Below are 13,456 nucleotides of genomic sequence, written 5' to 3' on the forward strand. Positions count from 1 at the left end.
AAAGAGAGAGAGAAGATGGACAGTGGCGGCCCGGGCATTCCCGGCCAGTGGCCCCTTCCTCGCGCGGGGGAGGGGCGCCGGGGTCCCGGGAGCAGCGCGAAGCCCAGTCCGGGGAGTCCAAGCACAGGCGGTCTCCTCCTCGGGGCTGGCGACGTCTCTCACCGCGCAGCCCAGGAACACGGAGACTTCCCCTCCCACCCCACCCCCAGCTGAAAGCAGGGAAGACGCGGAACTTGGGCTCCAGAGCGGAGGCCACAGACCAGGTCACGGCTCGGGTGGGAGGCTCTGGGTGAAATTCCGTGTGGCCACGGTGGTGGCCTAGGAAAGGCAAAGCCCCTGCTGGTCGGGCTTCCAATCGGACGACACTGGGGTCCGGGTGACGCGGCCCCGGTCGCTGCGGCGCTCACCGACCCCTGGACCTCCTGAGTCCTCATACTCCCAGGCCCTCTCGCCTCAGCTAGTGACCCGGCCTCTCGGATCTCCCCAGGCCCCCGCTGCGGCCGCCCCTCTCGGTCAAGCTCCTCTCCAGAACCCTCGCCTCGGACGCTCCCGCCGAGCCCCGGGCCGCACCTCCGTCCTGGTGATCCGGTGTCGCCCCAGCTTCACCACGGCGAAGTTGCCTTTCCCCAGCGTGCCCTCGATTTCGTAGAACCCCACCCGGACCGGCCCGCGCTGCAAGTGCCTCGGGCCATCCGCCATGACCATGCTGGGCCCCGCTGCTAGACACTGCGGACTGGAGCGCGGGCTGGAGGGCGGCGGGCAGGCTGGCTGGCTGCTCAGCTCCGCTCGGGCGACGGCCGCTCCGCTCACTCCTTCGCTCAGTCCCTCCCGCTCCGCAGGGCCCAGCCAGGCGCGCGCCGCCGCTGACGTGCGCCGACGTCAGGGGGCCGGGGAAGAGGGGCGGGGGCGGGACTGGGCCTCGATTGGTCACCATGGCGACCGGAGCACCGCGGACGTCCGCGGGCGGGCGGGTGTGAGGGAGGGCAGATGGGCGGGGCCTGGACGGCGCGTTTCTTCCGGGCTCCGGCGCCCTCCGTGCTCCCAGTTGCCTCGCCGCTGCCAGGGGCGGGATAGCAGCCCGGCCCGCCCAGATCCTCGGCCACCCAGCCGAAGGGCAAGAGCGAGCCCTGGTGGGCGGAGCGGAGGGCTGCAGAAACCTGGGTCTGGCTCGGGTCTCCTTACCCCACCCCGGCGTTCCCCGCCCACCCGGGGACCTTCCCGCCAAAACCTCTCACCTATGACTACGGTGCGTCCTAAATTGGGAAAGGGCAAAGAACTGTGGCTGAGCAATGCATTGCTCACAGGCTCCTTTCTTTGTATCCTTTTTCATCTGTTTCTATATAAATCCCTCCAAATTTGATGTCTCTTAAGAATCATCCTGACAGCATCGCGGGCGCTTGTAGACTCACAGAATGTCAGCGTTGATGAGACCTTGGAGATCACCTAATCCAGGGATTTGAAGCCTCAAATGGGCTTTGGAGACCGAACCCCCTAAAATGTGTGCAATTTTTTGCCTCTTTGAGCTTGCCTCTGGGGAGATGGGACTCTAGTTTTATCAGATTCTCAAACATGTTGGCGACCGGGAAAAGGTTAAGAAATACTTATTTAATCCAATTTCTTTTCAGATGAGGAATCAACCCCAGGGAATGCAGGGAATTGCCAAGGTCACACAGGTAATGCTAGAATCAGGATTGCATATCGCCACACCAATCTTCCATATGGTGACCCAAGGAAACAGATACAGTGTTATTTTAATATTTTGAAACATATTATGTGTCTTTAGACCTTGGTTTCTAAATGCCAGTCTCCAATAAAAGGAACCAGACTCTGGAGAAATGGCTGATTCCCAGACAGAGGGAGGGAAAGTATAAAATGCCCTTGAAAATCTTGTCCCATAAAGCAAAGAATGATGAGGACGTGTCAAAAGGAAACAGGAGGGCTTCCTTGGTGGCACAGTGGTTGAGAGTCTGCCTGCCGATGCAGGGGACACGGGTTCGTGCCCCGGTCCAGGAAGATCCCACATGCCGCGGAGCGGCTAGGCCCGTGGGCCATGGCCGCTGAACCTGCGCGTCCGGAGCCTGTGCTCTGCAACGGGAGAGGCCACAACAGTGAGAGGCCCGCGTACCTCAAAAAAAAAAGGAAGCAGGAGCCAGTTTGAAGGTACCTCTACTTACCCATCTGGGACAATTTGAGCATCACGAATGAATAATGATGGAAATGGATTATAACAATGAATTAAAAAAAAAAGAATCCATAGGTGCTTACTTGTTCTTACAATGTTAAATAAGTACTGGGTGGGGAAGAAATGACAATTCTTGATAGTGGAATGTCAACTAATATACATACAAGAAATGATGAAATTAGGAAATCACCATTTTCCAACCATTATAGTAGTAATTGACTCAGATAGAATTATCAATAGATGTTAAAAATCATTGGGTGAAATTTTGCTGGGGCAAAGGATGTTTACACAATCTCAAAGTATCCTCTAATTTCTTATTCATTACAAAGGGATAAAAACAGTACTTTCACGGTGGAGAAATCTCACACACCACCATAACTAAATGGTCAAAGTTAATGTCACCAATTATGGGACAAAATGACATGATGTACCTCCTGATGTAAGGTACTGAGAAGTATACAGTATCTCTTTTGTAGTATTCCTGTCAAAAATACATCTTCTGAATCTAATCACAAAGAAACAATCAGAAAAAAAATGCAACTTGAGAAACATTCTATCCAACCATTGGTCTGGATCAGTGTCCTGAAAGACTGTGGAACTGTTCGAGATTAAAGAGACATGTCGGGCTTCCCTGGTGGCGCAGTGGTTGAGAGTCTGCCTGCCGATGCAGGGGACACGGGTTCGTGCCCTGGTCCGGGATGATCCCACATGCCGCGGAGCGGCTGGGCCCGTGGGCCATGGCTGCTGGGCCTGTGCATCCAGAGCCTGTGCTCCACAGTGGGAGAGGCCACAACAGTGAGAGGCCCGCGTACAGCAAAAAAAAAAAAAAAAAAAAAAAAAAAAAGAGACATGTCACCAAAGGCAATATGTGACCCTGGATTGGGAGAAAAGTGCTAGAAAGGAATATTTTCTATTAAATTTGCCTATGGATTGCATATTGGATAATTTGCCTATGGATTGCATATTGGATATTATTTATTTATATGAATTTATTTATTTATTTTTGGCTGCGTTGAGTCTTCATTGCTGCTCGTGGGCTTTCTTTAGTTGCAGTGAGCGGGGGGTGAGGGGGCGACTCTTCCTTGTGATGCGCAGACTTCTCATTGTGGTGGCTTCTCTTGTTGCGGAGCATGGGCTCTAGGTGCACGGGCTTCAGTAGTTGTGGCTCGCAGGCTCTAGAACACAGGCTCAGTAGTTGTGGTGCACAGGCTTAGTTGCTCCACCACATGTGGGATCTTCCTGGACCAAGGCTCGAACTCGTGTCCCCTGAATTGGCAGGCGGATTCTTAACCACTGTGCCACCAAGGAAGTCCCAATAGTATTATTTAAATGTTAAGCTTTTTGAATTTTATGCTTGTGCTATTGTTTTGAAAAAGAGTACCCTTATTAAGAGATACACACTGAAGTATTCAGGGATAAAAGTTTTGTTATATGTGACCTGCTCTCAAATAGTTTAGGAAAGATAGATAAGGCAAATGTGGCAAAATGTTAAATTGATAAATCTAGGTAAAGGGTATATGGTAATTCATTGTATTGGTCTTGCAATGCTTCTGTAGTTTAAAATTTTTAAATTAAAATTAATATATATTTGTATACATTTTATTTCATTAATTTTATGTTATTATTTTAATTTATTTTATATTCTTTGTGTAAGATCGTCTGGCTCTTGGGACCTCCACCTGCTCACTGTGCTTCTGCCCTTCACTGTTCTTTTTTATTATTTTATTTTTATTTATTTTTGGCTGTGTTGGGTCTTCATTTCTGTGCGAGGGCCTATCTCCAATTGCGGCGAGTGGGGGCCGCTCTTCATCGCGGTGCGTGGGTCTCTCACTATCGCGGCCTCTCTTGTTGCGGAGCACAGGCTCCAGACGCGCAGGCTCAGTAGTTGTGGCTCACGGGCCTAGTTGCTCCGCTGCATGTGGTATCTTCCCAGACCAGGGCTCGAACCTGTGTCCCCTGCATTGGCAGGCAGATTCTCAACCACTGCGTCACCAGGGAAGCCTGTGCTCTTCACTCTTCCTAAGCAATACCTTATTCTACTGTGAATTATGTTGTTTGTAAAAGTGAGAAGGAAATTGGGGCCGGGGTTGAGGAGAGGTGGTTATAAGACTGATGATCGCTGGCAGTAGTATATGAGGATTCATCTAAGTAGACCAGGAGCCCACATATGTACCCCAGTCAAAAATAGTTCCTATATACCCTTTTTCCAATTAGATTAATGTGTTTTAATTGCTCTGTGAATGGGTTCCTTTAGGAATCTGATGAAAAGCTGCTTACTTAAGAACCAAAAAATACACATAGAGACCCACTAGAGCTAACAATCTCCTTCTTTTGAACAGAAATTAAGTATGTCTTTTGGACAGAAATTAAGATTCATTTCTATCTGATTATTTTAATCAGATAATCAGGCCAACTACCTCCTTGTGCAATCTGGGAATAAGGCTTGATTTGGGGCTGGAAAAAAGAGAAAGGATTGGCAGTGAATACCAAAAGGTTTCTGGCAAACCAGAGTTCAGTGTGAGGGTGCTGAGTGTCTAGAAGTTAGAGAAAGAGAGGCCAGAGGTGGGGGAGAGGTAGGAGGGGCTGGGCCAAAAAATAAATCTTGACCACCTGGAAATGCAGTGGGGTGGCCACTGAAAATTACTGGTAGGTTGTCAATGTAACCCCGAAGAAGTACATGTGGACTGTTAGAATATTGCAACCTTGGAATATACATGATTCAGCTCTGTTTCCTAGGTCCCAAAGATCTTCTCCCTCTCCAGTTTCAACCCCGTATGTCTCTTATGTGCTTTTGCTTCCATTAATTGATAATTGTATACAGTTTAGCAATTATTAATATTATCCAAGTTTTGCTTTCCTCTTGCCTTTTTCTCTCTTTCTTTTTTCTCTTCTTTCCTCTTTCTCTCTCCCTACTCCACCCTCCCCCCCCCACCCCCACGCACACACAGCACCACCACCCTGCCCCTTGGGAAAAAGAATAAGGAAAAAGGGAGAAAAGGGAAAATAAGAGAGGCTTCATACAGTTCCCACCTTTTTCATCTCCAGTTTTTGTATCGGTGAGGTAGAGTGCTCTAGTCATCAAATTTCTTATCTGCTTGGCCTTTAAAATGCAACATTCCCAGCTAAGGCTGTGAGTCCACTATATTTGCCATTGAGTTGCTAAAAAAAAATGTTAAGATTACACTTTAAAAAGCAAAAGTATGTACTCATAGAACGAATTAAGAAAATGGTGAAAGTCTGAGATAAGAATTAATTCTATAACATACTTAGAATAAAATGGACTTAGAATAAAAATGTGGAATGGGAGAGGAGTTAGCAAAGAGGTAATGAAAGAATAATTTGAAATATGAGGAAAGAAAACTTCGTGGCTCATAGTGTTGTACATATTTTGCTGAAGCAGATCCCATGAACTTGAAAAACAAAATAGGTATCGTATGTTTCCTTGATCATGAACAACATCTGCATTTTTACCGTTTGATCATTTCAGGACCGAAGAAAAGTCAATACACTGGTAGGCTCAGGCCTGAATTTAGAGTTAGTTCGAAAATTGGTGAAGGCTTTATTAAATGACTTTGCTTAGAAAAAAATAGATTACAAAGCTAGAATGAATACTTTGTTTTTTATATTACAGAAGGCAGAAAGTACATCAGAAAAATCCAAATCACTGACCTGTGCCAATTACAAGTACTTGTTGTTATTATAAAATTCAGGTATTCCTGAAATATGCATAAATCTGTCAGGTTAATGAACATGTGGGTGCCACTATGTTTAAGGTACCATTATGGAAATAAACTAGAGGACCGACATTATTTAAGGAAAGCTTTCTTTGGCTCTTTTAAGGGATGGGTAACCATGCCCTGGTTTTAACTTTTTAAGTGTGGTTTTAGCTGTGATGGAGCTTCTGTAAATGAAAAAATGTATGGTTCTCTCTAAACTTTTGAAATAATTTCAAAAATTTTGTGTCTCCTCCCAGATGACAGATTTCCTTAGGATCTTAAATTTTAAAGGGATCTTAGAATCATATGAGTTCATCTTCCCATCTGATACAGAAATCCCTAGACACTTGACAGATGGCATCAAGCGTTGGTTTACTGTTTCATACTTCATGCTTCACTACATGTCTCACATGTAATCTATGTGGGACAGTTCATATCAGTAGAAAATATTCTTTCTTCAGTTCTCCAAGCAAAACATTCCTAAATTCGCTAGCTAGTTGACTATGTTTCTAGCCCACTACTCTTTCTTCTTGTGCTTCACTGGACTCTGGTTGTCAAAGTCTCTCTTAAAGTATCATTCCCAAAACTGAATGTGGTAACCCAGGCGCAGTCTAAGCAGTATCGAATACTGGCCATTGACTAGTCCCTCCTTTGATCCAGACACTCTGCTGGTACGAGTGCAGCCAAAGATTGTGTTAGTTTTCTCTTTTAGCAGCCACAGCCTACAGTTAAGATTAAAGCCAACTTAAACCTCTGGGTCTTTCAAAATAACAATTATTGTTACCATTTTCTTGGGTAATTGCTTTTTTAAAAATGTAAATGGAAATTCTGATAGTTAAAATGTCATCTTGTTGATTTTGCTTACTGTTCCAGATAATAAAATTATTTTGATTCTTCACTCTGCCATCTATCATGTTACCTAATCTTAGTTCTCTGAGTCATTTGCAAATTCTACCATCATTTTCTATGTCATTATTGCAGTCATTATTCTTTGTATCACCACTCCTAGTACAAGTGTATGGCTCATAGTAGGTTCATAACTGGATTGGTAAACTAGTGAATAGGGCAAAGCCTGGGCCGGACTTTTAGAGCTTGTCACTAGACATCTTCTAATTTGACTTCCAACAATTTATGCATCAACATTCACTTGATTTGAATTTTCATATAACCATGAGTTCCAGGAAGATCCTATGTCTAGTACTGCTGGGGTAAGATTTTGAAGAGCATCCTCAACATTCTAATACCAGTGTTTCAATATATAAACTACCTCACTCTCAGTTAATTTCCCTTTAGTTCATTCTTTTCTATTATTGCAGTATTTTACTAACCTTCCTTAACCCCACTAAGTTGTGCACTTCTTTGAGGGTAAGGATCATATCTTAAGTCATTTTTTAAATTCCTTTAACTTTTCAGCAGAAGTCAACAAATGCCGTTTAGTTTGACATTTATTGCATTTATGTGCTATGCACCATGGTAGACACTGGGGATGCAAACATGAATAAGGTGCAGTCTCTCTCCTTGAGAATTTATGGTTTAGAATGGGAACTCTGAAATCTGATAGCTGAGGTATGACTTGTAGGTCTACTACTTACTAGCTGGTGACCTTGGGAAAGTTGCTTAGCCTTTTTCTGCCTCAATTTCTCATCTGTTAAACAGTCCACCTGCCTCAAAGGATTACTATGAGGAGGGCGGATACATAAACAAATACTTAAAGAGGTGAGAGTTAAGAGGTTTGCACAGGGAGCTCAGAGGAGAGTTGATTAAGTTTAAAGGTTCGCAGGAGAGGCTTCTAAAAGATGAAACTTGAGTTGTAAATCCTACTAAGAGTTAGCCAGCTGAAAAAAGATCGGACGAGCATTTGAAGACAAAACAGCATGAGCAATGGTCCCGAAGGTATGAAGAGACAAGATGTGCTCAGGTACCTACCATCAGTTGTGAATGTCGAGACTCGATGAGAGTGTCCACAGATAGAACGGGAAGATACGTGGGACCAGGTCATGGAGGGCTCCTTCTTCCCCTTCTAGCCAGACTGCTGCAAAGTTGCAGCTGGGCAGGAAACTGCTGGAGCAATGGATTCCAACTGTGGCAGCGATGAGACGTAAGGATTGGGAGAGGGATGCTGAAGATTGCTACCAGGTTTTTAACAGGAGTGAACAGATGTAATCAGTTACTGAGAGCTTACCATGTGCCATTCACTCTGCTGGGCACTAAGGTGGGTGAAATAAGGACCCAGCCCTCAAAGAGCATATAATCAATTTCATTCAGACATTCAGTCCTTATTTCTCTAATACATATAAAGATACTCTGAAAGCCTGTTAAATCATTGTAGAAATCAATATATATTATGTCTGTCTACCGAAGCAAAATGAGTTGTGCTAGGAGTCAGATATTCTGCCCTGCCATTTACAAGTTCTGGATACATAATTCTGGAGCTTGGCGAGGAGATCTAGGCTGAAAATTTAGAGACTTGAGGGGTACTGATAGTTGAAGTCAAGGATGTGGATGGTATCATGCAATGGGAATATCAAGATTGAAGGAAAAGATTTTGCAGCTACTTATTGCCTTCTGCTAGTCTAGTCTAGGAGCCTATTACTTACAGCTCAGGGAGATAAGCCCACAGATTCATGGGGGCCAGGTTTTGAGTTTTTGCCATTGTGACTCATCTCTTAAGGGAATAAACCTTACAAGTAAGTAAAGAGTCATTCTTTTCTAATCTTCAGTCTTGGAAAGTGTGTTATATTATGAAAACTGGCACTATATTAGCCTCTAACTTACTAGTTCTTTTTGGACCTGTTCTTTTTGGTTTCGTAGGTATATTTTGGGAGCTGTGAATATGTAAGTTTCAGTTTTTAAATATAATCATATCCAATTTTGGTGACTATTAATTTTAACCTAACCTTAGCAGATACTTTTAGATTAAGTGTTTGTTGAATTTAAATTTCTTATATTTGTAACTACAAAAGTTATTTTAAATTTTGCATTTATTTTTGGTCTTCAAGACTGAGGAATATATTCATTTTCTTAGTTCCTGGTCTAAAGATAATAAAATACAAAAACAAGCCAATTAAAAACTCCCCCCCCACCTCCCCCTCAAAAAGAGTTAAGGAGAAGACAGAATCCTACAGCATTTGTTTAGCACTCACAGGAGTGGGCAAATAGGGAGAAGTATGCCTCCCTGCCAAGGAGGAGAGGCCAGAGAAATAAAAGGAGAATGGATCAAGATGGGAAAAAATTTTTTTTAAAGTCTAGGGAAAAGAGAGTTTAAAGGAGGAGAATTTCAAGAAGAAGGGAGTACTTTCAATCTCTGAAAAGATGTCAAGCAAGATAAAGATGAATTCATTGGATTTAGTCATGAAGAGATAATTGATGATCTTTGCAGAGGATTTCAGAGTACTGAGGGCGGAAGCCAAACTGGTGTGAGTGGGAAGAGGTGAAGAAGAGTGAATGTAGACTGTTCTTTCAAGAAATTTATCTGTGGAGGAACGAAGATAGAAGAGGATGCAGAGTCAAGAGAAGTTTTGTGTTTTGTTTTATTTTTAAATGGTAGAAGTTGAGCATTTTTGGAAACAGTAAGAAGAGAGAAAGATTGAAATAAAGGTGATTAGAGATCATCTATGGAAGGCAATGAAATCTTGAATGCAAGAGTCAGGAGGTGAGATGCCTCCTTTACTCTGATGTGGGTGGGGGAAGGAAGCAAGGGCAATTTTGACTGCAGGTAGTTTGCAGTCCAGGAAGTTTACTCTTGGCATCGGTTTCCTCTGTGAAGTAAGAAGCAGATTATCCGCAGTGTTAGAGTGGGGCATTGGAGCATAGAGATGAGTTGTGAAAGTTTGAAAAAGCTGCTATGAGAATGGGAGAAGAAATTGATTAGAACACATAGAAAATTTCCTGATCAATAAGAATCTCCAGCTGAAGTGAGAAAAACATGAATTGGTAGAAATACCAATCCACATGGTCGTGGGACTTTTTGTAACCACGTTTGGTCGCCTGGGTGTCAGATTGATACAGGGCTTAAGCTTGCTGAGTGGATCCTACAGAATGTCAAGGGAGTTGAGGATCTGGCAAGAAAAAACACTGAAAACAAGTATCATGTAGTCGGGATAGAGAAAAAAGTGAAGATAAGAAAAGGAAGGGAGACTGATGGGCAAATGGAGGGCTCAAGCATCTAGAGCATAAATGAGATGAGAGTAAGGACATGAAATTTCTTGAGAAGGAGTTATGTCTATGCTAGTATATTTGAATGAGATATTATTTTAGGTGATCCTAATATCCAGGGGATATCCTCAAGAATGGATGATTAAAGTGAAGAGGAATGGTCTACCTCTTTCCCCACTGTATTCCCAGTTACTTAACACAATGCCTGGAACACAGTAAGTTTTCAGTATATATGTGTTCAAAAAAATGAATAAAAATTCTTTATTTTCTACTTCACAGTATATTATACCAATTCTCCTCTTCACATATTTCATTAGTTAACTATAATTATGATAAATTCTCTAAAGGAAAACTACTGCTTGCTATGAGTTTGTGTAACATGGGATCCTGATTCAGTCTGGGGGTTGGGGTCAAGAAGTTTTCCTAAGGAAGTGACATTTAAGGTGAGAACTGAAGAATCAGTAGGAGTAAGCCAGGGGATGACAGGTGGGGAGAGACTTACCAGTGTAAGTAAAAGATTTCTGAATATCTTGAGGTGGGAAGAAGCTGAAAACATTCCAACTGAATAGAAGAATAGAGGTAGAGGCATGGGGCTGAAAGGGTAGGTTAGGACCATATTACATAAGGTCCTATAAATCATGAAGTACATTTTGATCCATTAGACTTAAAATGGGAAAAGTTGGCATGCTATTGTTGTTGTTAGCTTATAAACATTAATAAGAATTATAATGTTATATGGATGTGTGATTATACACAGTGAAATTTGAAAGCTGAAAGATTATATTTGTCTAAAAAGTCTCCTCCAGCAGCCTACTCCTTCCTTCTACACAACCTTATTCCTTTGGATTAAACAAAGTAAATGAATAGCCTTCCAAAAACCACTATAGAAATGCACTTTTGTTACCTGGAGAGAAAGTCTCTAGGCCTCCTTCTACTCTGCTGTTCTCATTTTTTTCCATTAGCTTCATGATTGGGTTAATTTGGTGTTTGCATAGGGAAAAGACAAGCATCATTAATGGAATATGAAGACCATTAGGAGTAGCAGAGACCTTTGGCTGATGATGGGAAAGGGAGGCTCAGGTAGGCAAGCGTTGTAATGGAGATTTTGAATATTGGGCTGTCCCGTTGCACCTAAAGTTCCAGAGTATACTTGTTTCACAATTTTGTCTAATATAAACCTATGTAAAACCTCCAATTTTGCCAAGGTAGAGAATTACCACAGGCTGGCTGCTGACCCCAAGATCAATCTCAGAGGAACTGTAGGAAATACTGGGGAAAAACTCCAGAGAAATCCCCAGGGACAAGGAAGCCTGTTTTGAACTGGTGTGTGTGTGTGTGTGTGTGTGTGTGTGTGTGTGTGTGTGTGTACATCTGAAGCCTAGGGCAGGAGAGTTGTGTGGAAATTAGCGATAGAGGCTCAGACTGCTGGTCTAAGTGTCCTCAAGAATAACAATCAGGGCAGAACAGAAGCCAGAGTGTGGAAAACTGGTGGGGATTGATGGACCTTGAACGTTTACTCACACCTCCCTCTACCCTCAACTCCCTCTAGCACCTAGGAGTACTTCCTTCTAAGGCTGCTTCTCCTTGAGGGGTGGAGGGTGGGATGGGTTCTAAAAGTAGTGCCTTGATCTTAAGTGTTATTTGGTGGCATGATACACAGGCTGAGCAATTAATTATGTAGTCTGGTGCTTGGAGTTCTCCACCTTAGTGTTATCCCTCCCCCTCTCCTTGATCTCACTGGATGTTGACACAGATTGGGATATGCCCTTTGGTCTTTTCCCGTACCAAATGCTAAGACAGAACAGCTGATAGCATCAGAGAAATATATGCTCAAAGGCCAAGGTAATGAGATATCTCAGGAGAAAAACTACTTGAAAAGAAAGCAACAACCTGGATTACAGATGCCACCAGAGAGCAAATATGTTAAATCCAATGGTTAACAAATATAAAATAAGCATAATAAATAACTGATAAGGAAATCATAAAAGTGAAGAGGAAATACTAGGCATGAAAATTATGTTCATAATAGTAGAAAAAACAGAGATGGATGCTAGAATAGATGTAGCTGAAAAACAAATTAGTGAGCTAGAAGATCAGATTAAAGAGTTCTCCTGGAAGGAAGAAAGGAAGGATAAAGAAAAAGAATATATGAAATAAGGCTTCCCTGGTGGCACAGCGGTTGAGAGTCCGCCTGCCGATGCAGGGGACATGGGTTTGTGCCCCGGTCTGGGAAGATCCCACATGCCGCAGAGTGGCTGAGCCCGTGAGCCATGGCTGCTGAGCCTGCGCGTCCAGAGCCTGTGCTCCGCAACGGGAGAGGCCACAAGAGTGAGAGGCCCGAGTACCCCCCCACACACCAAAAAAAAAAAAAAAAAAAAAAATATGAAATAAAAGCTAAGAGATAAAGAAGATTGAATTGGAATGTGAACTTCAACTCACAGAAAATAGGAGTGTCAGGAGAAGAGGAAAATAAAAAGGAAGAAGAGGAAATACTTGAAGAAATGGAAATAAATTTCCTAGAATTAAAGGAAGATGAATGATGATGTATTTATGCAGTTCCAAACAAGAGCAATAAGAAGAAACTAACCCTGACAATATTATAATGAAATGGAAGTTTTACAGGCAAAAATAAAATTCTAAAATTTTCTAGAGAGATAGAGCAGATCAATCACCAAGGAATAAGAATCACCAGGATCTCAGACTTTTCATGAGCAAAAAGAAGATAATGGTAATATTTTTAAAATATTGAAAAGACAAAAGAACATTGAGCCTAAATTTATATCCAGCCAAATTGTCATTTAAATGTGAGGGTATAATAAAAATATTTTCGGGCACATAAGGTCTCAAAAGGTTTGTCACACAAAGACCCATATTGAAAAGAGTATTGGAAAAGGTCCTCAAATAAGAAAAGAAGCAAATCCAGGAGATGCTACTAGAGGTGTATGACATAAAGATAATTAAATACTTGGATAAAGTTTGGTGTTGTCTTTCAAAAACTACCAAAGACCAAAGAAAAGAAAATGAGAAATTATGTCTACCATAACCTAGAGTTAAGTTCTGCACAATATCAAAAGGTGGTGTCTTTAAGTTAGACACTTCTTTAAGATAGAAAAAAAACCCAATAAATTTAAAGAAAGTAGAAGGAAGGATGAGTAAAATAATAGCAAAATTAATGAAATGGAAACAAAAGTAACAATACAGAAGATCAACAGAGCCAAAAGTTGATTCTTTGAAAAAACTAATAAAATAGGCAAGCCTGTGGCAAGAGTGATCAAGGAAAAAAAGGAAAAGTAATTTAAAAACTAGTATTTTCTTATCATCTTTTAATCTCAACTTTAAGACCTCAGGAGTCTGGAGCATGAATGAGATGAGAGCCAAATATGTCAATGTTATTGTTTGTAGT

General features: G+C 42.4%; 1 protein-coding gene across 5 annotated transcripts in view; it reads right to left on the bottom strand.

Moving 5' to 3' along the window:
• SIK2 (salt inducible kinase 2) overlaps positions 1-818 on the bottom strand; it is a 131,399-nt gene extending 130,581 nt beyond the window's left edge. For 2 of the 5 annotated variants that reach the window (XM_032638908.1, XM_032638912.1), the window contains exon 1: positions 571-814. In XM_032638908.1, coding sequence (XP_032494799.1) covers positions 571-705 — 135 coding nt within the window. In that variant the 5' untranslated portion in view covers positions 706-814. Of the gene's footprint in view, positions 1-570 lie in introns of all 5 variants that reach the window. The other 3 variants (XR_004350957.1, XM_032638913.1, XM_032638909.1) reach the window with 3 other exon arrangements.
• Between the last annotated feature and the right edge of the window lie 12,638 nt (positions 819-13,456).

The sequence above is a fragment of the Phocoena sinus genome, chromosome 8 (assembly GCF_008692025.1).
Source record: "Phocoena sinus isolate mPhoSin1 chromosome 8, mPhoSin1.pri, whole genome shotgun sequence".
In the NCBI taxonomy this organism is placed as follows: Eukaryota; Metazoa; Chordata; class Mammalia; order Artiodactyla; family Phocoenidae; genus Phocoena; species Phocoena sinus.